Below are 27,676 nucleotides of genomic sequence, written 5' to 3'. Positions count from 1 at the left end.
CCAGAATGATAAAATCAGAGGCTGTAAAGTTATACGTATAGGTCGTGGTGGTAACGCCGCTTGGGGTGTTTTCCGCAATCGTCGTCAACAGGATCCGTACCATATAACTTTTTTTAGCTTTGTGGGCCTATGTTATAACATAGGCCGATGTACAGAAAAATAGTTATATGGTACGGCCCCAGCAAGTAATTTAAATTTGCGCTCTATACGTTACCGTCAGGTCAGTAAGTCAACAAATATATTCCGTAATCTGCAAGTTAAAACAGCAGACTACGTGAAAGTCGAGAAAAAAGTGAAGATTTCATCGCAGTTGACTGTCGTCTGCTATTTTAACTGGCCAGATTACGGAACAGAGCGCCAGTTAATTCAAGGTAGTTAACTTATCGACCTGATGGTAGCGTAGAGCGCAACCCTAAATTACTTGCTGGTGACGATTGCGGAAAACACCCTTATATATTTCATCAGTGTTTGCAAGTTGCCAGCAGATGGTCAAGTAGAAACTGTGATTGCATGGCTATTTCAGATAAAGACCAGCAGTCGATAAATGAATGTATTTTTAGTGCACTACATTAACGCTATGAGGGCAATGTGTTTGATCAGCGCTCCGAACTCCAAAATCTGCCAAAGTGCCAAACAAGCAATAATAACACGCACTACGAGAATAAGACCAACGAGATACTTTGGGACTTGGGGAAGGAAGGACGGACCGTCAAAACGCGAATTCGGCTATCTCACTTGAGTAAACAAAAAAAACTCAGTATATAGTAAGAAGAGAAACAGGAGGTATAAAGCAAGAAAGAGAGAGGCTTACTAGTCAACAGAGAGATATAGCAAGGGAAGCTGAGCTGTACTCGAACCATATATAGTTATTGTGAGTGTGATAATTGAGAATGTCATGTGACCGGGGACGTTTAAAGGCATTGTATAGGTAGCGGTTTTTTGGCTGAGCAATAACAAAACCCTCGCCAACCTTGGCTACCGCCGCATGCCTGCTTTACTCTTCCCTCATTGTTGGAGATGTTGGTCTCTCGTAATATTTCTCTTTGCGTTTGAACGAAGCACAGAGGACAGACAGGTCGTCCACTATCAGAGCAAGCATTTCTTCCTGCTGTTTGCCACTGTATTTCTGTAATCTGCTGAAGAGAAAAGGCACTGCTGACTTTTTTTTACTTGGAAGTTCACTTTACGTCCACATTAATACTCTTGCAGTCATTTGGAGTGACAGAGAAGATGCTCGAGGTCGATGACAGAAAGGTAAGCTTGTACTTACTCAGCTTTTCTGAATACATACGTTCACATGCTGCTGCAATCAACCAACACTCGCTCTAAAACTCTTTGCTCTTGCTTATCTATTTTTTCTTCTGATAATCAATGACGGGAAACAAGTACTGTTGGCCTATTAGTTAATGAAGCGCAAACGACTGACATCACTGGGTTTTAAGGTTAAAGCGCAACGACCATTTTTTGACCCTGTCTACTATAATTATATATTTCTCCATGTGTTCTGTGTAATATTGGGAGTGCATCAGTGTATGAGTTGTGCGTTAGTATTAGAGAAAAGAGGAAAGTGTCAATGGTAGGGTAGGGTGGGGAAATCGGAGCGGCGGGGTAATCGGGGATGTTCTGGAAATCTTTTTGTAAATTTATCCAATTGTAAAAAAAAAATATTTTTCAAAGGTCCTGGCCCTAACACGTTTTTTTTTTAAATTTGAATATAGCAACAAAAAATCATATTTTCCGAATGAAAATAACGAACAAAACCTTGTAGTCGAAAAAAATGGTTTTCATATCAGTTTTATCGTATAATAAATGCTTGAAAAAATCTACAAACTTTAATTTTGATACGTAAAATATAAAATGTAATATATTAGCTTAATGTTTATAAAAAATTTTTATAAAAATTTTAACAAATTTTTTTCAAAAATGATAATTTAAAAAAAGGGGCTATCGGAGTTGTCTTCGTGGTACAATTGGAGCGGTTTCGTGATGTTTGTTTTATCTGCTCTAACCTCAAAAAAAAAAAATGTAGCTATGATGAACAAAAAAGTTGTTGAAAAAAAAAAAAGAAAAATTAACTATAAAACCGCTCCGAATGCCCCACGCAAACTGCTGCGATTTTTCCACTTTTTCTAACCTGGCAGTCACTTCAGTTTTTAATTTTTTAAAATATGTATAATTTTTTAATAAATTTAAGTGCAGGTGGAAGAATAAAATATTTGTTCATTGGCTTTTAAGTTATTTAGATATCATTTATATTTTTTTTTTAGTATCATAAATAGAATATCTTTCCAGTAATAGTGTTTAAAAAATGAGGCTGTGAAAAAGCGCTCCGATTGCCCCACCCTACCTTTACTTGTGTACATGCTATGTAGAGAAAGTGATGTATAAATATTAAAATTTCAACGGCTCAATAAAAAATAAAAGAATTTTCATGGCCCGAAAAAAGTGTTACGAAATATATCTGTCAAATTTTAAAACAAAAGATTGATTAGTAGTTTACGATAGTTTATGATAGTTTTGATTTTACTGCAAAAAAAAATCCTTCAAAATTTTTTGAAACATTATTGAGCATATTTTCTGACCATAAACTCATTATATATAAAAAACGTATAAAATAAATTATGTTCACAGACGTTTCAAATGAAATTTGTCGATACCGGGATAACTTACGTGGGTATTAAATAACGGATGATTTTAAACCAGTCTGTAACAACATGTTAAAAATAACTTATTAAAGTTAATTGAATTAGACTAAGCTTCGAATCATTGACTTTTGATCCTAAAATTACGGTAGTAAAAAATTTTTTTTTTAATATTAATTTTTTTAAATCTGTGACATTCAGACTTTATGGAAAACTTATTAATAAGTGGGTAACACTTACTTTCTGGGATGACAAGTATTTTTACATTCAATAAATACTATTTAATTTAAAGGAAATAAACAAATAAAGAATTGATTTTCTATTATTGTAATAAAGTGGCTCAAAAATACTATTTTTCAACACGTTTTACACATTTTATACTTTCATAGATTTCTTACATTTTTAACATCTGTCATTTTGAATAATGGTTTAAATAGTTGTAGATGAGCAGTAAGGAATCATTTTTTTCAAGCATTATAATACTGCTTTTTTGGGGAGTTTAAGTTTTTTAACGTTTTTTCACATAGGTCCCGTGAAACTTTGCTTTTCAAAAATATTCTCAGTCATTTCTGCTATTTTTCTTATAATTCTCCCGTCAAAAAAGTGGATGGAGGATTTGTTTTAAGAAATTAACAAACTCGCCTGCATTAGTATTGTTTGCAGTAAGACGACATACGATTTCTCTTACCAATACACACTTATGTTTTTTTATGGTATAAATATTATGATTAGTTAATTGAACTCACTCTGTACTACAATACAAAAAATCGCAGATATGGATGAACGAAGTAATTTATGCGGAGATTTGATTATTTAATCTTTGTAATCTAAAATTAATAGTGATTCGTAATCCCATACTTTATACTTTATCGAAATGAATTTCGTTGGTTCATGTTTTTTCACATTCTTTTTATTATTTATACTAGCTTTTGTACAAATAAAAAATTTTAATTACTTGTATGTGATGATTTTAATTTGATGTAATTATATTTTAATGATTTTTAAATTTATTGAACGCGATCATTTTTTTTTTTTTTTTTTTTTTTAAAGCAGACCTCCAATATGTACTGTGACGATTGCATTTATGTTAGTAAGATCGTTTAATTTTAAGTTGTAACCCAGCTAAGTTCCACAAGATATTAAAACTAATTTTAAATATTTAATACATGACATGGATTATTTCAAAAAATATTATTTTATTATTGAAGTGACATAAATATTTAAATCATTTTGTGTTTCATAAATTATACTTGAATTTTTCAAATAAAAAAAAATCTGAATTAATTAGCAATAAAAATAGTATTTATTTTTGTTACCGTTGCGGTTCTCAACTTTTATTTATTTTTTACTTGTAAATGTATATTTTTATTTTATAGTTTGCTTATATGTATTGAGTATTGATGTTTCGTAAAGTATTTTCGTAAAGTATCGCATGTTCAACTCTTAATAAATTTTTTGAGCAATATATACTTACGTTTTCTATGGAAACATTTCTATGGAGTGTTGACAGTGGCTTGAGTTTTTTTCTCCTTACTATAAAAGTATTATTCAATTTACTATAATTAAGAATCGTTAGCCATTACATGAAAAATCAATAAAAATAAATAAAACCGTTACTTGGTATGTACTCTTTTTTCAGCCCAGTATTTGACAATGTTGTACTATTAATTTTTTTGGATATAACTGATCATGAAAAATGATAAATATTTCGTATGAAATGGCTCAAAGAATCGAAAATACATACTGTTTACAAGTTATTGTAGTTTTTTTCGATAAATTAGTATTCTTCGAGTAGTTGTCCGTTAGAAGTATTTAAAACTTATGTTTTATCAAAAAATATAACTTATAAAATAATACATTATTTTTTCATGACTTTAAAGTTTGATTTTCTAAAATTAACTATGATTTGTTTAACTTTTAACTTTGGAAAAACTACAAATTTTTAGAATAATCTTCAACTTTATCCAAATTATTGAAAAAGCTTTTGTTAGTCACTAGCGAAAAAACTAATAGAATAAATGTTTCGCTTTTCATAATAGCTGTGGAATAAAGTGAAACTCTTAATGGACCCTTTTCATAAAAAGTCAAGTGAAGGAAATGAACAAGCAGACATTTATCATAAAAATCATGAAAATTTACTTGCACACATGATAAATACATGCAATATATTGTAGTAAGTACTCAGGCACGTAAAAAGTGATATCTTAAATTGGTTGTCTTTAATCCTATGCAACAAAGGCTTGGAAAACAAATCACAAGTTTTAAATATTATGCTGAAAATTTACGAATGATTTTCAAATCTTATGACAGAAACAAAATGAATATACCGGTATGTTTCATAAGGATTTTTAATCCATTTCTGGTTCCTGAGATTAATTCTTTTTTTTTTTTTTTTACAAATTTTTTGTCACTTAAGATGGTTATTAAAAAAAATTTTTTATTTTTCTCGTTATTACGTACAAAATTGTATACTTCACATTAATACGTCAGAATTTAAAAACTTTTGTTATCAATAAACGTGTTATTTCAGTATGTAATGGGAAATGAGGACTTCTTATAGAATCATTTGCGGAAACAATTCATATCAAGATTCAATATTGAACTTTGACATTCGAGAAGCACAACCTTTATTTTTAATGTGACGTACATGCGTGTGGTACTCGCGTCTGATTAATTTATTTCTCATTTACGTATGCAACAGCATCAATACTCAACTATCTATGACATTTATTTATTTGATTGATTGATTTTTATATCATCTACAAAGAAAAATTCATATTATGAAAAAGAGGTCAAGAGGTGATTCAACAGACATTGATTGTTGGATAAGTATATTACCTCATTATTTAACTTATGCATATACAATGTGTGTGCATGTGCGTGAGCATGCAAGTATATTTATGCATATGGCTTTGTAAATGTATGTACATACGCAATGAATAGTTTTTAAATTAATATGGTTATAATATATTTATATATTTTTAAATTAATATTGATATGAAAAGTAGAGTAATTTCCGAAATCATGTAAATATATTAAAAATATATGCAGTTGTTCTATATTTCTGGCTTAAGACGTTTAATTATCAATTTTAGGTTCTTATTCATTATAGTGATAAGGATTTGAATCAACACATTTCATTCATCAGACTAAAGTTTGAATGTCTAAATGTATGTGAACTGAATACTGTTTTATGATCTGTCGAAATGTGTGACTTTAAAAACGGATAGTACCCCTGATGAGAACTAATCGTACATCATTAACAATTAAAGTTATTGTCTTGTCTTTTTGTCTCTAGTGAGAGCTTTATAACATACTATGGTTAAACTGTTACATTACAACATTGAGAATGTAACAAAAAATTGCAGATGTAAAGACATGAGAAAATTTGATGAAATTGAATTAAGAGTATGCTCTCAGAAACACTTATATTACGATTTTTACCATTAAAATTGGAGAACTTTAAAGTGATCTTAGTACACAACAATTTTTTTGAGTATAATTATTACAAAAGTAAAAAATAATTTTTTTTCGTGATGTCTACGGCTATTGCACCATTTTTACCTATCTATAGACTATAATAAACAACAATTAAGTATTCAGTTTTGTACAATGTGATTTTGTTTAACAAAAGTCTTAAAAAATTATGTTAAAAGATGATTAGTTTATAGTTTTTAAGGTGGTTTATACCACTGATTGTTTCTCAACCTGATAGTGTCATTAATTTTTCAAATAATTATTGTTGTTTATCGTCAGTTGACATCTCAGTAATATAATAAACTTTTATATAACAAAACTGACAAAAAAAAATCGACAATTTCAACTAATTGATACCTAAGTAATCTAATAAACTTTTACATCACAAAACTGACAAAAAAGAATTGGCAATTTTAATAAAGTGTAAAATGTTGAGAACAATTTTACCGCTGTATGTAGATATGCTAAAAGCAAAAAAAAACATTTAAAAATGATGACGCCTTTAAAACTGCAAGCGACATGTTGATTGTCTTTTACTATGTGAAACGTAGTTATGCTTCTCATACTATAGTAGTTTTTGAAAGGATAGTATAAGAAAATGTATAAGTTAGTAAGAAAAGCAGGTGTTTTTGATCCATAGTTATTTACAACATGTAGTGTTAAAATATGTAAATTGAAAGTTTAGTCTCTCAAAAATGGTACGCCAAATTGACACAAAAATTTAAACATAAATCGACAGGAGTGTCAATAACATATGCCCCAATTTTCAACATTTTCGTAAGAAAGGTGGTTTTGGCATGAACTATCTTAAAATCCACAACTTTATTACTTATAACTTTGCGTTATGTTGTCAATTTTACTCTACACCTTTAATAAAAACTTAAGGATACAAAAAAATGCTTTATTTTCATATTTTTCAATGTTTTCTTCAATTTTTTAAATATTAAGATGGTTCTGAAAAAATAACCAAAAATACTTTAAAAATGTGTTTCTTAGAGATCTACAGTTTTTTTGTTGATGTCAAATGTGTAAGTATTTGAATTTTTAAGATATATTGAGACAACTGATTTTTTGGACCCTCCAAAATATCATGTTTCTGACCATAAGGGCATAACATTTTTTTTGGGGTCTGCGTAAGTTGTAAAAAGTATGATTTTTTGAGATCTACATTTTTTTTCGACAATGTATGGGCCTAAAATATCTGTTTAAGAAATTACATGAAAAACACTGATTTTAACTTCTCAGAGTTATGCAATCTTGGGGCTGGTAACAATTTTCCCTTTGACGAAATTTTCTGGATTTGAACTATCAGGTTGTACTTTTTTTACTCTGGCAACAATATAAGGCACTTCTGTGAAGGAGTCATGCCGAAAAACTGACCAAGTAGTACGATTTCGTATTGTATCGTATTAGTATTTGTGGTTTCAAACAGCCATATATCCAATTTAAAGGCATCATGATATTTACATGTAAAGCATTTTTATATTTAAGCATTAAAAAAACACTTACACGTAACAAAAGTTCTTTGAAAATTGTAATAAAGATAAAAATAGGGTTGTTGGTCTCAAAAGAGCAACCACCAATTATAAGTCCACAACGTGTAACAAAATTTTCTTATGCTCCCTATTCTCAATGAACGTAGAGAAGATACGGACGCGGGACGCTACGAATAGATACTGCTTGTTTACGAAATGACGTAATACAGATTAGGTAACCTACATCTGTTCTGCTTTTCCTAATTTTTTGATTATGAATTTTAGATACTCCTCTAGAAGTGATCCTCATAACTTTTAGTGAACTATCTTTATACTTCTTGCTGCATCGCCAGCCCTCCTTTGTTCGAGGCTTAAGCGTTCCTTTATCATTTCTATCACAACACTACGTATATTTTAACACTAACGGATCGTTTAAAAATACTTTAAATCTTTATATACTTGGAAATGTTAAAAAGTCTAGTCTGTTCGTAAAATAATCTAATAAACTAAAACAGAGATATTCTTGTACGTTGTTTATGGTGATCTATATTGGAAAAAAATAAGTATTACTTTCGTAAACTATACATTGTAGCACTTAAAACTTTAATTTTCCTTTAATTCTTTATTAGGTTTTATAGCAAAAATAAAACAAATTATGAAGCGTAAAAGTATTAGGCAACTTTTATTGATCATAACATATTAAACTTATATCATCATAAAAAAGTAATGGATTACGTTTTTTATGATGTTAAAAAATTTAAACGACGATCAATCGTACCCACCTGATGCTTAAACTCCTCGTGACAGACCGCATTGCTTGAAGCAAGTTTTAAAATAATTTTTTGCTGAATTCATAGGTTAATCTGTAAATTTCATTACTAGTGCGCATCTTCTGTAGATCGATTCGCTGCAAAGTAATGCCAGAGGTACCTTTGTAATCGCCTTGGCTGGATGCATCTTGTCCTACCAAGGTGCAACTAATGTCCAAAAATCAAAAAGAGAGCCCGAGGTTTGAAAGACATTAAAAAACTTCTATTAAATTTGATGCATAAAAAACAATTGTATTGTAAAATTTTTATTAATTACTGTGCATAAGTAAATGGTCGTGGAGTAACCTTTATAGATGTATTTTCTAAATATTCGTGCGCCTTACTTCCAAGAAAATAATAACATATACAAGTTGTATATATGTTAGTGTTAAAAAACACCTTTTGAATTAATGTATCAGATTGTTTTCAAGCATTAAAATTCTTACGAAACCTTTTACACGTTACTTAATGATATTAAACGATATTTATTCAAAAGAATGACACTCGCTTGACAGAGTTATTTCTGTAATACGCGTAAAACGATTCACAAACATTTATTCTTTTGGGACAAATTTGTCATTAAATAATTATCAAAGTCATCGTGGTTTTCAAGATCAAAAGATACGAGGATTGTATGAAATGATTAGGTAAGTCGCTAACTAGCATCAAAAATGTGAAACCATAGACTATTTAAGTCTGAAATTAGAAGTGGTTTTCACTGTATACAGCTCAGACAATAAATTAAGAAGTCACGAGTAGATATAATTAAGCTCGATTGCATTTTTCATTGTTTTTCGTGTCACGATAGTTCCAGTCAATGTTTAACGTATTATCACACTTAGACTCGAAAGCACATGCATATGGGAACGGAATTTGAAACCAAGCTTTTAGCATTTTCGTGCAAGAAAATAAGACACCACAAGCTTCAAGAAAGAAGCATCTCGTTGTCAAAACTTGACGTAACTTTTAGTTGCGTTGTAAGAATTACTTGGATGGATAACAGTTGTTATATTTAAATTTTCCTCAAAATTAGTTACCACTACTATGTAATGTGTAAATTACGTTTTCAAAAATACTTGTACGATTGGTCAAAACACTAAAATATTTATGACATTTTGTTATCGTGCTTTGCAGGCTGTACTGAATCACATAAAAGTAATGTCTACAATCGACTCGTGTATCTTACATTTTGAAAGGAAAAAATTATCTGGTTATGAAACTAGTAATTACTCGGATAATTTTAGGATATTGAAATTTCAAAATACTGCATGAACAAAAACATTTTCAAGTACCTCGAAAAAATCTGCGTTAAATTTACCGTGCATCAGAATTTTTTAATTTTAAAAAATTGCACATTCACGAAGTCGAGGTACAATAAATGTCATTCGACTTAAGCCCGAGATAAGATGTTATGCACCGATCAAGTAACAAAAAGCACAAGAGCGTCTGTTACGAAACCAATGATTGAGTATAGTTCTCATTACGCGGTTATCAAGGTTTTCCGCGATAATAACTTTTTACGAGCGCGGTCAACAAAATCCGAGGGAAAATCCCGAGCTCTGCCGTGACCAACAATTCGGTGGCTTATTCAATGCTTCATCCAAAAACCAAGATTTTCACAGCTTCCTCGCGTATACGATCCAGTGGGTAACCCAGCAATGCCAAGACTCGAAGATCGGACGACACCCGATCAAGCGTCGAGCGACGATCGGCTCTAGAATCGGGTGTCCGCCGACGAGGCCCGATAACGCTCCTCCCCTGCTCTCCTTCCCTCGCCCTTCTCTCCCCGCGACACGTTGTCGTCGTCGTTCCCTCTCCTCGGCTCGACAGCTGATACTGCCCGGGAAGCCTTGGCTGGTGCGTGTTACTTACGAGCACTTGTTGCGCGCCGGATCAGTAGCTCGTCGGCCGATCTCGACTCGACCTCTGGCTCGCGCTACTACACCACGCACTGCAGGGTCGCACTTCCTCGTTTCACGCGGCTCTTCGGACACATTAAGAAACCATCCTTAAGGCGGGAAGGAGTTCGGCTGCTAACGCGATGCAGTCTTTGATGGATCAGATTTACGTGAGTTTCTCGCTGTTCTTGAACTGCATTTTTACGCGCGTATCTCATTTTTTTAATTTTTCCTCTTTCTGGTGGAAGCAAGCGCCGTTGCGCGCAAATTCCCACAGATAAGATCGTTCAATTTCTTTTCATCGGTCTTCATCCTGTAACTCGTGGAGATGTGACATAACGTTTGCTAGATGCACGCGAATTAATTTGCTGATTGAATTACAGCTGTTACTGCGTTGATTCCAATGATTAGCTTTTTAATACAAGACGTCAGTAAAATGAAAACTAATTACGGACAGCAATGCTGTTGTTCATTTTTGTAGTAAGAAAAGCTGGAAAAACATTAAAAAAGGTAATAAAAGGCCAAAACATGTGTAACATTTCAACAATGATTCCAATGAATAATTGCTTTGTCGAAACTTGTAAGCGAATGAAAAAGAAAAATGATCCACCTTGTTGCACTGAAATAGATGCTGAAACTTATTTTCAATTGACATTTGTATGATTCATACATTTTTATCCACAGAGTCCACGGATTTGTACATACAGGCATACTACGTATGATGTTTCGCGTACATTCAAACATGGTTAGGAAATGATGATTACATGATTAATTTTAATCCAACAAGGCTTATTGGCTTCCTTTTTTATTCGCCTACAAATGTCACACACAAAAAAGTGTTCACCGTTTGTAGGTAGTGTATGTTTTTGTCATTAATTTTTAATAATCATTTTTTTGGTTGGTTAGAAATCGTCTGATAAGAATGTCCAGAAACATCGCTGTTCACAATTAGTTCCAAAAAAATTGCTTATACTATGTACATGACGTATGGAGCTGATTGAGTGGGGATACCCCTTTCGAGATTTTGAAATAACGTTCGATGTTGTCAATGAGAAATGAGTCATGTTATCGTATACAAAAAGTGTACCTACCAGATCGATGATTTTTTTGCTCAATTTTCACACTTGACACTTTATTGCTGCTAATCAGTACTTGAAAGCGTTTGCTCGTAAGTCCTTCATTTACAGTCTAAATAGAGCAGCAGATAACCTTACGGGAAGTATTATCAGACTGATAAACGTACCTACTTGTGTATCTATTGGTAATTGTGTTTTTATCCCACACATTACAGTTGGATTAATTTCTTACCTCAGCAAATATTTTGGTCGTACTCTATTCTTAGACTAAAATTTTATGACCAAATTTACTTGATACGATAGTTTATGTCAGTGTGGCAAGTAAACAAACATGTATCTTATTATAAGGTCATTTTTTTTAAGTACACCGTTTATATGTTTATATTTAGTGAAACTTTATCCTTATCGGACATTGTACGAGTTGTACAAATTTCTTTGACAGGCTGTATATGTTAAAACGTTAGTATGCAGTTTCGATTACTAATGTACATCATCATTTATGTTTATAAAGTTATGGGTTCTATCTATTTAAAACAAAACAGGTTCTTATAACTATTCATATTGAGTACATCATCAGATACATTTGTTAATACAACTAATTTGAAGCTAATTGTTTATTGGCATTTAACTCAATTTCACGAGTTTGATTTTTTTTGTGCATTCAAAGTAAAAATCATTATAAAATTCGGTTATACCTCTCGTCCTCAACGTATTAATCGGAGTAAAAAGTATAAAAAACATCAAAAATGCTCATCCACGAAAAAAGTCTGTTTCGAAAAAATTAACCCTTTTTGCCATCTTTAATTTTGTAGTAATTAGTGCACCGCGATAACTGTTTTATTAAGCTGGATATAAAAATGTTCTTTTTCTTTACTCATAAAACTTAACTATTTGAAATATTTTACATCATAAGGGGCTTGTATTGCAGAAAACAAGTTTAAAACGTTGTTTTCATATAATTACTTCTAAATTTTCAAAGTTTACGGCTGAAACGTTATGTTTTAACTACTTCTAAATTGCTCTAAAATAAAACAAGTTGAGATGGTTTTCATCCAGTTTGATTTAAAAAATTTCATTTTTATTTTCAAAAATTAACTTTAACAGACCTAGACTTATTCAATGGAAGTGCAAAGCATTTCTATAAAAAACTACCATTCAATAAAAGTATAACTTATGCAAGTTTGAGATTATTTTTAGCACGGATATTATGTGTACATCCTAGTTATGTAACATATATTCCAAAAAGAAATAACTTCTGTATAATTTCTCAACAAATTTTATTATGAGCAATTAATAATCAACTTTCATCGTTACATGAACAAATTTTGACATCCGAAAAAAGTGAGATCAATAGCTACTATTCACGTTAGAAATTCAAATGAAACTTAATGTATAAATATAAAAATACCATTGGTATCATTACAAAATGTTTTTAATAAAAGGATCATAAAAGACTGGAAGTAGCTTAATAATGACACGTATAGTTTTGTAGCTTTTTAAGTACACGTTTATATTTTATATTATGTATACTAGTGGGGCTCCACCCCCCTGCGCGCTTAGCGCGCCAACTTCTAAAATTATTTGTTACTTTTAGTAATATAAATTCAATAACTATTAACTGTTTGTATGTATACAGTCCACCTATTTACTTCCTAGGCAGTGTCGGAAAATAAATAAAAATAAGTATTTAAAAGTAAATATTTAAGTATATTCAAGGTCAGTGAGAGACGGTGGAGTATTTTGATAAAAAATGATATAAGTCAAAATAACGGAAAAAAGAGTGAATTTTTCCTTATTTTTCTTATGTTCCTTATTGTGTGCACTCATCATGTACTCATTCTATTACATGTCATAAATTTTAAATTTAATTTAAAAAAAATCCCAAATTGGGCCCCTGCTTAATATGCTAAATGGGGGTCAAGAAAAAATCTGTAAGGGGGCAGTGGGGTCTGTAGGGAGAGAGCTCTGGGAGGTGGTGGGGAGCTTAGACAAGCTATGTCAAAATAACGGAGAAAAAGCCAGAATTTTACCTTATGTTGTGAGGGGTCAGTAGGGGCCTATGGCGTATTTGTATGGGGTAACTGTATTATATATATATATATATATATATATATATATATGAAATCATGATTATGTAACAAATATTATTTGTACACAAATTACTAAACCAATTTTGATTATTCCAAAGACATGAGATTAATAAAAAGTATTCAAGTTTTTTTAAATTTATTCATTGAGAATTCATAATAATTTAAAAACATGATAATAATTTTAAAGAAAATACGGAGTTTGTCAGAGGTATTAAATTCATTATCACTTAACATATCACACAAATATTTTTTTTTAATTTACTAATGTTCATATTAAATATAGCATTAAAGTGCAATTAAACCAAATACATAATTGATATTAATGTTATTAATATTAACATTATTAAACAAAAGCATTCATGTGATATATGGACTGATAATGAACCTTATACCTTTGTCAAACTCCGTATTCTTAAAGTTTACATTTTCTATATTCAGTACAGATTCTCAGTGAATAAGTTAAAAAACTTGAATACTGTTTATTGATCTCATGATTCAAGATGAATAAAAATTGCTTGAGTAATTTGTGTACCAATAATATTTGTTGTAGAATCATGATTTTATTGTAAGTCCATATATATATAATCTTATATTAAATGTTTGATAGAATAGAGCTACCCCCACTAGTTTGTCCCAATGGCTCCTGCCACCTTTCCACTGAGTCCCGGTTCAAGGTGAGCTCACTTAACAAAAAAGTTGTAGGATTTTCTATAGACATAATTATAAAGAGAAGACTTCTAATTGCAAGCAGAGAGCCCTGATATTGAAGCTCACCTAAAAAAAAATTGAGGGCAGATCGCTCTTTCGTCGTGTGCTTTACAGCCTTTATTTCGAATGTACAGTCTAATCTTTATGAAAGAATTTCCGTTATTGTCCTCAGCTCCCTTCTTATAGAATAATCTGTTAATGAAAGATTGGCGCACGGTGCGCGCTGCAGGGGGCGTAGCCCACTAGTATATATATATATATATATACAAATTTGTATTTAAAAGTAAAAAAACTTTACGGGTCGTTATTAATCTACTTCTAGTCTTTTATGATCCTTTTATTAAAAATGTTTTATAATGTTTTTAACGATATTTTTATATTAATACATTAAATTTTGTTTAAATTTCTAACTTGAATAGTAGCTATTGATCTTACTTCTTTGTGATGCCAAAACTTGGTGTTAACATAATAAAAAAAGTTGATTGTTAGTTACTCATAATAAAATTTTAATACTCATAGTAAAATTTTAACTCATAAGAAGTTATGTCTTTTTTAAAAAACAAATATTTGACGTAATTAGACTGTACATATAATATCCATGCTAACAATAACCCTAACTTGCATAAGTTATACTTTTATTGAAAGGTAGTTTTTTATGGATATCGTGACTTTTTTTGAATCATATTTATATTCCTCATGGGGGGCTGTAGTAAAAACAAAAAAATTGTATTCATACAACTAGTATTCATACTAGACATTTTGTACTTAAAAAGTAGTATTTGTTCAATAATTCTAAATGGCTGATTTTAACAAGTTGTATTCATTCTTTAAGTGTAAAATCAAGCTACGATACCAAACATTAAGAAATCACTTCATCACTAGAGATCTAATGATTGCTGCAGGTTAAAAATTATATGATCTTACATTTGACCAAGATTTCAAAATAAAAAAAAAAGCAAGATTACGTATAAACGCAGAAAATTTGAATTTACCTGGTAAATCTATGTTTATATCTGTTAAAGCTCCAAGTGTTAAGTTTTGAAGTTTTCTAAATTGCATTAGTTGCGTGTGGGCCGCTTTTTTGGAGTTACAACTTGGTCATCTTCCACCTCTTACCGAGCTGTAGGATCAATTTTTTTTTCCAAAATGTACAGAGTAAAGTAAAAGATGACTTTGTAACAATTAAATATTGTGAACCTGAAAAAATTGACACTTGTGCATTTGGAGGCACTCTAGACTAAGAGCTTTTGGAGGTGTTAATATGGATTTACCAGGTGTATTCAAATTCAGTGATTTCGTAGGTTATCTTGCCTTTTTACTTTTAAATTAAGATAAAATTTAAGATGCGTTTTTGATTTTCAGCAATCATTGGATACCCAGTGATGAATTAATTTCTTGACGTTTGACTCTGTATACTTGATTTTCAACTGAAAAATCAAATGAAACATGCTAATATTAGTAATTTAATCTTCAGGCATAAAATTAAGCTACAATCCAAAACATCGAAAATTTACTTCATTGGTGTGGATCTAGTACACTTGGAATTGAAAATTGGGCCTCAGATGTAGCTTAGGATTTAGAAAAAAAAGCAAGATGACCATAACGTTCAGAATATTCCATCCAGCAGGTCCAAATAAAAAAAAATGAATTTGGACACCTGCCAAATCTTTTGGTGCAAAGTGCAAAGTTATAAGTAATCTTGCTTTTCATCTCAGGGTTAGGTTAAATTTGAGATCAATTTTTGATATGCAACAATCATTGGATCTCAAGCGTTGAAGTAAATTACATTGAATCTTTTGAAATATGTCATAAAAAATATATGGTAACATTACACACACAAATCCATGCATACTTCCAATATTCCATACACAAGTTACACACACATACACAGCACCTACGTGTACGCATACGAGCACTGATGTCTGATTTCGAGAAAAAGCATTATATTGTTATATAGTGTATGATATTATCACCGTACATGATGCATTAGGAGCATGCTCTTGGAAAATCTTAATCTTTGATACTTTGTTGATAACATAGGCTTTAGAACGGAAGCACTCCCTCACTTTTTCCCCCTAGTTAAATGTATGAGAGTGGAAGAAAATTGATATTACCCGAAAGAAAAGAGCGTTTAAAGAACGAAAAAGAAGAAAATTTATTGCCCAACGATATTGATAACTTATGACATGAGGGTAGCAGCCAAGTAGTTAAGATTTTTTCATTTAATAGCCCATTGGGTAATCTTAAAAGTATGATAATTTATTATTATGTTTCTTCCTAGTTGTGACAAAAATTACTGTGGTTGGTATCAAGAATTTTTTTTGGATTTTTTAGCTCTTTAAAAATGTGATGGATAAGATAATCATGTATTATGATGAGCGAGACAAGTGTTGATGAAAAAAGTATAAATAACTTATCACCTTTAACTTTTTAAAGTCATCCGTATGTATAGGAGTACATGTTGAACTCTGAAGTACGTCTTTATTATTAGTTACTTATTAGATTTTAACATCTAGAGTTTCGTTGAAATTTCCAAATTTTGATGGAAAGCTATTTAAAAATTAAATATTGAAATAAGCATTGCACTTTTGCCTCGACTTTTGCTGAAATAAAGATAAACGTACTAATAAGTGTGTGTTATGTTTTTAATCATACATATCTAAAATTCTCTGCAATAATGATCAGGAAGTTCAATCGACAGAAAAATTGTTTGTTTTTGCTGGCTGGTTTCATCGCTAGTAAAAAATAAAAAATTTCCACAAGTTTTATCGATTTTACCTATTTTTTTTCCTGCTTACCCAATTGTGAGTCGTACTATTGATAATAACCCTTGTTTATACGCTGTGTAATGCACGTACGTATTAATGTCAGCATTCATGCTATCAACTGTAAAAATTGTCTAAAAATAATTTTTCATCCATTTTCTGTTGTTAGACGTTAAAAAATAAATGAGTCAATATAGTAAAAATATAGTACACATGAGGTAACGTAATAGTATAATTTTTTTAATACTTACTTAACAAATTGTATTTTTTAGTTCATCAGTAAAATTGTATCGTATGTATGCAAATTTTTTATGTTTTTATCAAACAATCATTCTAGTTGTTAACAAAAAATTTTATTTTCTTGAAAAAATATATTTTCAACAAGTAGCTTCTACAACAAGAAGTTTAATTTTTGCATCTAAGGCCCAACTGCTAAATTTTTTATCAGAGCAAAAAGTATAACCACATACATGTGAATTTTAAAATTATTTTAATTCATCAACATTAGCAGTATTATATCAGTTTTAAGCTATTTTTTCTAAATATTGTTATTTAGACCACAAATATCTATTGTAATACATTGTAATTGTAGTTTGAATAAAATAAACAATGAAAAAACGGTGCATTTCATCAAGATCTATATTTTTTCGACAATACACACACCTTTAATAAAAACTATGAGAGGTATAGCAAAAAAGATGTTTTTCATATTTAAAAATTTTTTTTTTTTTAATTTATTGGCATCGTTCTGGAAAAATAAATAAAAATGTTTGAAAAATGATTTTTTTTTGTTTTTGAGAGCTACAATTTATTCTTTGACGTCAGATGTATAAGTTTTTGAGTTTGTAATATGTACCCAAAAAAAAGATTTTTCAAACTGTATAATGTTACCTTTTTTAGTGTACGGGCATGAAAATACCTTTTTTGCATCTACATATTATAAGTGCTCAAAAGTTTAATTTTTTTGAGATCCACATTTTTTTTCAACTGTGTATAGGCCTAAAATATTTACGTCATATATTTATTATATTTTTAAAGATAGTCGATTGACATTTCTTCCAACATACAATATACATACACTTTGGAACTTATCAGATCTTGGATCACTTTCATTAGCTACTTACCAAATTCGTTTTACATTAAAAAATTAAAAGTAAAAGATATGTGGATGGTTACACTTGTTACTGTAGTGAAAGTATTAAACGCTTTTGTGGAGCAGTCATGCTTAAAAATGAAACGAATATATTAATGAAAATTTAACATTTCGATAATAATAAGAACAGATTTTACTCATATCTTTAGAATCATTATTTTCAAGTCCAATCAATCGGAGGTAACCTACCACTCGGTCTATGGTATTTTATCCTGGACTTGTTGATAGACTCATTAGTAAGGCTTATATAACAGCTCCTTACGTTAAGCACCTGTTTGGGGTACTTGATAAATCTTAAATTTTCTGGCCAGACACTTGCTGGAAAGTTAAAACAAGCAGTTATATCATACGTATACACACTACTTCATCTTCAGCTGACTATCTGCTAGGCGGCTGTATATAAGATACATGCCCCCCCCCCCCCAAGTCATAACAGATAAGTGACGATAACATAAAGAGAGAGAGAGAGAATTAAGTTTGTAGTGCGATTGTCGTAGAGAGCAGAGAGAACTCTTCAAGCTTTTTTAAGGCTAAGACTGATAACTAATAACCGATAAGCTCAAATTAGACTTGAATAAGGAGAGGGGAGCAGGAGCCCAGGCTCGTCCCAAAGAGCCTCAGTTAAACCGAGATTCCCGATTTTTAAATTTCTCTCCAATTTCAGTATCAAAGGTCACCAATAAATGAAAAGGGATCGACTGTGGCATAGTCGTTTTCTAAGAAATTTATTAAACTAATTGTTAAAAAATTTAACCAACACTGAAAACTTGTTGAAGCAAATATTTGTGAATTTTTTTGGTTGTTATTATTTTACTCATCCTTAGTTTATTAGTTTTTAGTTTTTAAATGCTTGAATGAAGCATTTTTTGAAATAAATGAAGAACGATGAATTAATTAAACTTCTTTCAAAATATGAAAAAAGCTTTTTTGTGGTGAACAAAACATTACCACTGCATATAACAAGAAATCCATTCAGATTTGAAAAATTGGTTGAAAAAAATTGTTATAGCCATGTTTAAACAGTTCTTACTTTCTAAAAATCACCTATTTACTTAATGTCAATTCTATGAAATGGCGAATATTTAAAGAACATTTCTGATATTTTATTTGTTCAAAAAATTGAACAAAAAACCAAATGCAGTTATAACAAGTTTAAAGTGTATCTTTTTAATAATTGTAAAAAAAATCATTATTAAAGGCCTAAAAGAAATACAATTATTGGAACTAGCTAATACTTTATTTATTAAATGTTTATTTGTTTTAAAGCAATGTAACTTCAGATGAAAAATATTAAGCCAAGTTACAGGCACAAAAGGAAATAAGTAAATTAATAAACAACATTTTGCTTTTTAACTAGGGGGTGGACAATATTTAAGGAATTTGAAATTCTCTTAAGTTTTTTGAATAATTTTTAATTTAATTAATTAGGTCAATTAATTACTTCTATTGAATATAGTTCTCAAAAAAATTCTCTAACTATTGTGATTCAAAATAAAATATGATTTATCTTCATTATTTTGATGAACAACATTTGTTGAAAAAGCGATTATAGCAAAGGTGTTTGAGAATAGTACATGAAGAAAAAGAAGCTAGGAATTGAAATAGTAGTTTTTTAAAAATACTTTACGTCCATTCTATCAGTGTAAGCCGTACACTTTATGTTCCTTTTTTAAGGGATAATCCCTAACCGATCAAAAATTTTTTTTACTTAGAATTGGGGCCTGGAATATTAAAAAAGTTTTTCCATTAGTCTATTTAAAGACATGTCTTTAATAACATTTTCAATTGATCAAAGTAATTTCATTATTCTACTAATGACATTGTCATCGAATTAAAAATAGAATTATCACTTACTTTACAATAATGTCGAAGCAGTAGTTGAAATAAAACATTAATTATCTTTATTGCTGATGAATTATTTGAATATCTTCATCAAATACTACAGTCATGAAAAAAAAACTTTTTTTCACCATTCTCCTTGCTAAAAGATGATGATTCTTCCCTAATACCAGGGACGAAAGCGCAATATAAGCTCCAAGGTAAAATATGCATTATTTGCTCATAGAAAAGTATTTTTCTACAATTTGCTTGTTTGACGCCCTTGCCTACAGTTTGGGAGTCAATTTCCACGCAGATAACGCCAAAATACTTTTCTAGTAGGCAGAGCATGCGATTCTTACCTGAGAGCTTATGTTGCACCCTCCCCCTTGAAATCGAGGAAAAAACGTCATATTACGACGGAGGAAGGTGAAAAATCGTATACGCTACTCGTAACAAAAGTACGGCATGGACTCCCGGGTACTTTCCAAAATCACGCACCTGGGAGCGAATAAAGTACTTTTATCTCTTGTGGCCTAATGTACTTTTAATCACTTTAATAAAAAATAAAAGTCATCGTAATCGGTATACAATGAAATACGGTTGTTAGTGCAAATGTTTTGTAATTAAATTTTTTAATTCAAAATATTGGGTTTTCAGTAGAGTAATTTTTTTTGTAACTCTGCAGAACGCATTAAAGTTATTTTGGTTAAAATACTTTTGGTACTTACTTGTTGAAATAATCTGTAACATTGTTAATTGTTTACGTGATAAAATATTATTTTTAAAAAAACACTGGTATAAGAAACCTAACTATTATTATAATTTTTTTTTTAAATAAGTTAATACTAAAAATTTTCACATTACTAATAACAATTTTGGCTTAACTTGGTTATCATCGTGGGCTTTAATCATTACGTATTTATTGTAGGCTCGAGGCCATCAGCGTAGTCCATCAGATACACAAGCTTTCAAAGAGAAAACAAAACGTGATGCGCTCATACATCTTGACACTGAGCTAAGCAAGATCGGGGGTACGGATCCTACGTCTGAACTGGAAGCAACTCTTAATGGTTTCAAACGATTGTTTGAAAGGTTCCTCGAGGAGGGTGGCGCTCCCCTCGATTGGGATCAAATTCAAAAGCTTCCTGATGGCGCAGTAAGTTTCGAAAATTTTGTCGTCTGTGTATAATGACAGTATCAACGACTTAACTATGAAATACTACATAGTCAATACAGCTTTGTAGTATATCTTGGTGCAGTCAATGATACCTTATTTTAATCTGGTACAGTGAGAAAATGTAAGCAACGAAATTAAAAACAAATTACAGTCTGGTTGGCTTGTTATTTTTGTTGCCAACGCATACTGCAAAATCATCACTGTGATTTTGTATTTTTAGATCAAAGACTATGAGGAACTCTCAGATCCCAGTTCGGAAGAAATCAAACAGCTGTTGAGTAAATTAGTTGTGATTAAGTTAAATGGTGGTCTTGGAACTAGTATGGGTTGCCACGGCCCGAAGTCCGTCATTACCGTTCGTAATGGGCTAACATTTTTGGACTTGACTGTACAGCAAATAGAGGTGATAAAAATATACTATTACTTTATCGTCGGTAAAATAAGAAGTAGTAATATTGGCTTGTATGAATGTTAGAGTGAGGCAAGGCAATTATATTTTTAGAGACTTTTAGTTTGCATTTTATTTTCACGTTTTTTTCAGTACACAGAATTTTAAAAATAGTTTCAATTTTGTTTTACTTAATAAATCTCAAAAATCTTTACTTTTTGAAGTATCGTGAAATGTGATAGAAATATTTACCCATTAAGTTAAAATATTTATAATGTTATCCACACAATGTGTTAATTATACCATGGATGCTGGTTAAACTATAATGAAAAAAGTCAAAAATTTTCGTAACCGGTTTTTTAAATGTGCATAATAAGTGATAATAAACAGTGGGTTATAAAATTAGTACATTTATTTAAAAAAAAATACAATATTTAAGTTACTATTGCAAGTTGTTTGCTCGCAACCTTTGAGATGTTCCACTGTTATTTTTTGTTACTTACAATTAGTAATGTTTTAGTAGTAGTTGGAAAGATGATAAGAGAATATGAAAGATACAACAGGAAAAGTTGATACATCGTTAAAATTTTTAATAAATGCAACTGTTTATCGAGACACAGCTGCCTACGAACATAAAATTTTTTCAATTTCAAATTAAAATTGAATATATTCCTTCCAGCCAAATATTTTACTTGTATTTTAAATCAATTATGAGTTTATGAATATATTTATAGTTTTTGTTAGGAGCATTTCCTCCCAATTTATGAATCAGTGATGATAAACTTTAACAAAGTTTACCGATTTACTAAATAGAAATCAGTGTGATCTATTTTTCTCGATTTATAATGTATGAAAAAAAAAATCTAGTTAAAAATCGCTAATAAAAAATAGATAAAAAATAAGGTCAAATTTTGAAGTTACTACTCAAGGCTTAATCATCACTGAAAATTGGTAATTCAAAAGTGATGTAAGAATAAAAATTTACGATAAAAAGTGATACTAAAAACTGTATGAATCAAAATTTGTCTTTTAAGTTGTGACATAAAGATAAAGTGCCTTACTTTTACATGAGGATTAATTAAATTTTTTACTTAATTTGTTAGAAAATTAATTGGATCCACAACGAATATACTCCCAATTTAGGCTTGATTCAGATTCATTGTTAATCCGATTCAATGTATTTAATACAAGCATTAAATTCATGAAAAGCGTGTATCTGACTTAAGGTTTTTTATTTTTTTATTTTTTTTTTATTTTGGACCTTTATTGATTAATATTTTTAAAAAGTTTAATCCATATAGAAACTACAAGAAAACTTATTTTAGAATAAGCTTTAAACGATTTAGAAACAAATTGAGACTCTGAGTCGTATCCAGACCGTAATTGATTTATTGAATCGTTTTCAATTGCACGAAAAATATATCACAACCTTCAACTAATGTCATTAATGGTTTCAAACAGCTTTACATTAACGTAAGATATATTTTTTATATTAATTCTTCTTTTAACTTTGGAAAGTAATTCAGAAACAAGTGCGTCTATATTATTTTCATGACTTACAAAATTTATCCTTAGATATCTTTCACGTTTTTTCATCACTTTCAAAACTTAAAATCCCAACGTTGCGAACTTACAAGAAAAAAAACTGTTTAATTGTTGAGAGCTATGAGGGATACAAAAACTTAAAAGACTACACATCATTTGTTAGCATATTAACGTCCATAAATATGCTTTATGTTTAAATTAGATTATTATTATTATTATTATTATTATTATTATTATTTGTAGTTACAGTTTTAACATAAATATACTATGCTTTTTAGAATTTAAATAAAACTTACGGTTCGAATGTGCCTTTAGTTTTAATGAATTCATTCAATACTGATGACGATACGCAAAGAGTTATCAGAAAGTACAAAGGAATCGACATTGAGATCCACACTTTCAACCAAAGCTGTTATCCTCGCATTAACAAGGAATCTCTGTTGCCGATTGCCAAACATGGTAACGTGCATGAAGACATTGAATCGTGAGTAATCTGATTACAAAAATTATTGAACTCATTAGCTAAAACGAAAACTAAAATCAATTAATAAGCAACAAAATTAGTAGAATATAATTCGTTGGAATCAAAATTAAAGTTTTATATTAATAAACATTCATGTAGGTGGTATCCTCCAGGACACGGTGACTTTTATGAAAGTTTTAAAAACTCTGGCCTGTTGAAACTTTTAATAAGTCAGGTAATTATCGATTCAATCAAAATTATGATTTTTCATGCACTTTTACTGAGAGTAAAAATTTTTTTTTTTAGGGACGTCAATATTGTTTTATTTCTAATATTGATAACCTTGGCGCCACAGTAGATTTCCAAATTTTGAGATTTTTATTAGGTCCAGAGAAATGTGGGGAAATAGAATTTTTGATGGAAGTCACTGATAAAACAAGAGCAGACGTTAAAGTGAGCCCTTTTTATCAAATTTTTATTGTACTAGATACACCTAAAAAGATGTTAAAAATTTTGTTATGAAAGATCTTTAATTTTGTGGTATATTGACACTGATATCGTTTTTAGGGTGGTACCCTTATTCAGTATGAAAATAAGCTGCGATTGCTGGAAATCGCACAAGTTCCCAAAGAACATGCTGAAGATTTCAAATCTGTCAAAACATTTAAATACTTTAATACTAATAATTTATGGATTAAACTTGAAGGTAAGAGTTTTCATGCTTTACAATAAACTTCACACTTATAAAAAAATTTTGATTATAATAAAAACTTATGTAAAAATCTGGATTGAAATTAAAAAAAAATAATTTTTTCGTTAGAGTAAATAAATATTTCGTTTCAGCCATCAATAGAGTTTTAAGTCAATCCAAACTTGATCTGGAAATCATCATTAACAACAAAACATTCGAAAATGGCTTAAACATTATTCAGCTTGAAACTGCTGTAGGTGCAGCTATGAAGTGTTTTAATGGCAGCTGTGGTTAGTATTTTGTCATTAACTTCTATCTAATTTGGACTTTGGATTTTAGAAATGGGGTTAAAATCGCATGTAAATGATAAATTTGCAAGTTCTTACACGTATAACAAAACTGCTTCCTGGGTTTATTCTTAGGAAAAAGGTTTCTAAAAAATGTATGTATTTTGTGGGAATAATTTTTTAGTGACTTATAATTTATCATTCAACAAGCTTATCTAATAGAATTAAAAATTTCTAATACGAAGAAAAAGGAAATTTTCCTGTTTTTAATGAAATGATTTTTACAATTTTTTTTTACTTTAAAGGCAATAAAAATGTTATTTCATGACAGTTATAATAAAATATAGAGAAGAGTAGTTATCAAGTTTCGATCTTAAGAAGTGAAAATCAGCAGACAAATATAGATTTCTATTTGAACTTCTAAAACCTAAAAAATTACTTAAAAATGTGTTAAATGAACGGAAGTACTACTAACAATAGTTTTAACTCACTAGTATTTGATTTTATTTTAGAAAAAATTTCGTCAAATCATGTTTTTTTTTCAAAATACTAGCAGAATATTAATGTCTTTATCTTTTAGTACTAACTTTTTCTAGAACCTGTCAATTGATATTTTAAGCATGTCACAATGTTATTCATTTCACTGGCTCTGAAATCAAGTATCAGATAACAACAAAAGTTCTTTCCATTTACTATTTTTCTCTATGTTTCTAAAATCACAATCATGAAAAAAAAACTTACTAATAATAAAAATAAAATTGCTTATTAAACTGTATGACTTGTCTCAAATCTGGACTTTTATATAGTTATTACTATCCGTTATGTATTTATTAACACTTCATGTTTTTCATAAATAAAATAGACGGCTAAGTGTAACAAAAAAAACTAAGCTCTGCTTGATCAATTTAGGATGGACAGTTATTTTGTAAATATTATTTTTTTGTATGCAGGCATTCACGTACCACGCAGTCGCTTTTTACCCGTAAAGAAGACATCCGACTTGATGCTCGTTATGAGTAATTTGTACACATTACGTAATGGTTCCTTAGTCATGTCTCCACGTCGTATGTTTCCAACCACGCCATTAGTCAAGCTTGGAGATCATCACTTTTCAAAAGTGCGTACGCGGTTGACAGCATTTTACACTTAAATGAAAAATCTAGAGCTAAACCATGTACTGTAATTTTTGCAGGTAAAGGAGTTCTTAGAAAGATTTCCAACGATTCCCGACATTTTGGAACTGGACCATTTAACAGTTTCTGGTGACGTGACATTTGGAAAAAACGTGACTTTAAAAGGAACTGTGATTATTATTGCCAATCAAGGAGAAAGGATAGATCTCCCTTCGGGCACAATTTTAGAAAACAAAATAGTTTCTGGAAACTTGCGGATTTTAAGTCATTAATTTTATTGTATTCAAGAATTTTCGTTTTACAGCATTAGACATTAATAAGTGAGGTAAAACGAATAAAAATCACATTGTTACATATAGACCAGGAGACTTATTTCTGCGATGATATTATTTGTGAATTTAGTTTTTAAAAAATAAGCAATGTTTATAGTTTTTAAGGTTTTATTAGCTTATTTAATTCATAGATATTTTGGCATGTCGTGAATATATTGAGATTCGTAATCCGATAAAATTTGGATCTCAATTAATGATTTTTTTGCGCATTGCTTATGCTCCGAATATCTCTTCCATGCTGTTTTCTGATATTTTACTTTAAATCACACTGAACAGCTGATTTTTATTTCTACATTACATATGTGTTAAAAATTTGTTGATTTGTAAACAAAAATGTGAATAATTCTTCGAACCTACTTTAAACTTCCGTGAGTAAGCGACAGTCATTATTATTTATGTTATTATATTTTTTTCTAATGAACTAGTTATTTCGCTTACTTTTCTGTTAATTTTAATTCAATTTTCTATAATATTTATCACCACGTGTATGAGAAAATATAAAAACATCGATTTTGCGACCAAAGTGTTTATGACAAATGCTGTAATGATTGTAATATATATGCAGTTTCAAATCAATGGAGGAAGAAAACCTCAGTTTTTTTATATCAGAGATTTACACTATACAGAAATCTAAATACTATTCAATTATAAAAGTGCAAGAAAGGTGATACATGTAAATATTGAAGGGAGTCTATTAATATGCCATAAGTGAGGTCCAAATATCAATAAAAATTATGTATAAAAAATAAAACTAAGTGTTACAAAATATTTTTTTTGTAATTTTCTTTAGTTTTAAAATTGTCATCTAAATGGTAAATGATGATAAAAAATCATAATAAATATAGTAAGTCTATAATATGTGTATCCAAAGTTTTTTAGTGCAACTAGAAACGAATTTTTGGGAAAACTGGTTCAAAAACTATTTACCTTAATAACTCAGTGTCATGGATGAAAATTGTGTTATTAAGCTGATGAATTACCACTAGTTCTTCCAATATAGTTACCTAATAAATCGATATAATGTTAATCAATTTTTGTGTCACTGTTATTTGCAAATTACTATTTTATTTTAGTAAAAAAATTAAAAGGGGAATACTCGAATTTGACAGTTTTTGAATGCAACGTAAAAAAAAATTGCAAAGCTTTTAAAGTTGGAAAAAATATCTGAAACATTAATATACTGTTATAAATGGTAAACAAATTTTCATACATTTTACGAATTATTTTTAAAAATAAAAACGTTTACGCCACGTAACATTATTGGATCAGCACTTACTATCTAATATTCAAATCAGCAGATAACACCAGATAACAATTTCCAAGGAAAATTTTGGTGAGTTTATCCAGTTATAAAAGTAGGATAATCCTTATCAACCTAAAAAATAAATGTAGATAACGAATGCTCACAGCGCCTTTTGATGAACACGCATAAAGGATAGTTCCAATTTTACGTAACTTTTTTTTTTTTTTTTTTTTTTTTTTCAAATGTAATCCTACCAAAAGTTTGTATTGTATACGATAGTAAAAATTTCCTACTAAGAATTTTTCATAAATCTCTTCATCGATAAGTAATATCATTTGTAAGTGACACGAACAAGTACATTTTTTTTTTAAACTTAGGACGTTTTTTTTGTCTTTGGATGTTTACTGCACCTTTAGTAGGGGAAAATAGAGTTGGACCTGTTCTACATCAAACCAGGCCAAGCACACGGAGTCCCTTGGGGTCAGTGCATGTTTTGAGCGATA

At 29.9% G+C, this 27,676-nt stretch overlaps 1 protein-coding gene across 2 annotated transcripts; it reads left to right on the top strand.

Moving 5' to 3' along the window:
- Positions 1-721: 721 nt before the first annotated feature.
- On the top strand, positions 722-26,681 carry UGP (UDP-glucose pyrophosphorylase). 2 transcript variants are annotated; one of them, XM_023390714.2, is made up of 10 exons: positions 722-1,254; positions 20,843-21,070; positions 21,312-21,494; positions 23,303-23,508; positions 23,647-23,722; positions 23,794-23,940; positions 24,055-24,193; positions 24,331-24,468; positions 25,416-25,582; positions 25,658-26,681. In XM_023390714.2, exons 1-10 carry the CDS (start codon positions 1,231-1,233, stop codon positions 25,868-25,870), a joined length of 1,521 nt encoding a protein of 506 aa, XP_023246482.1. In that variant the 5' UTR covers positions 722-1,230; the 3' UTR covers positions 25,871-26,681. The 2 variants fall into 2 exon arrangements, with proteins under 2 accessions (XP_023246482.1, XP_089447771.1); XM_089591645.1 differs by lacking the exon at positions 722-1,254 and adding an exon at positions 10,275-10,471.
- Positions 26,682-27,676: the final 995 nt, after the last annotated feature.

This window comes from Copidosoma floridanum, unplaced genomic scaffold (assembly GCF_036245765.1).
Source record: "Copidosoma floridanum isolate Cflo_tuat_1 unplaced genomic scaffold, Cflo_Japanese_pri ptg000013l, whole genome shotgun sequence".
Taxonomy (NCBI): Eukaryota; Metazoa; Arthropoda; class Insecta; order Hymenoptera; family Encyrtidae; genus Copidosoma; species Copidosoma floridanum.
The sequence above is the reverse complement of the archived record's forward strand: the minus strand, read 5'-3'. Positions and strand labels throughout refer to the sequence as shown.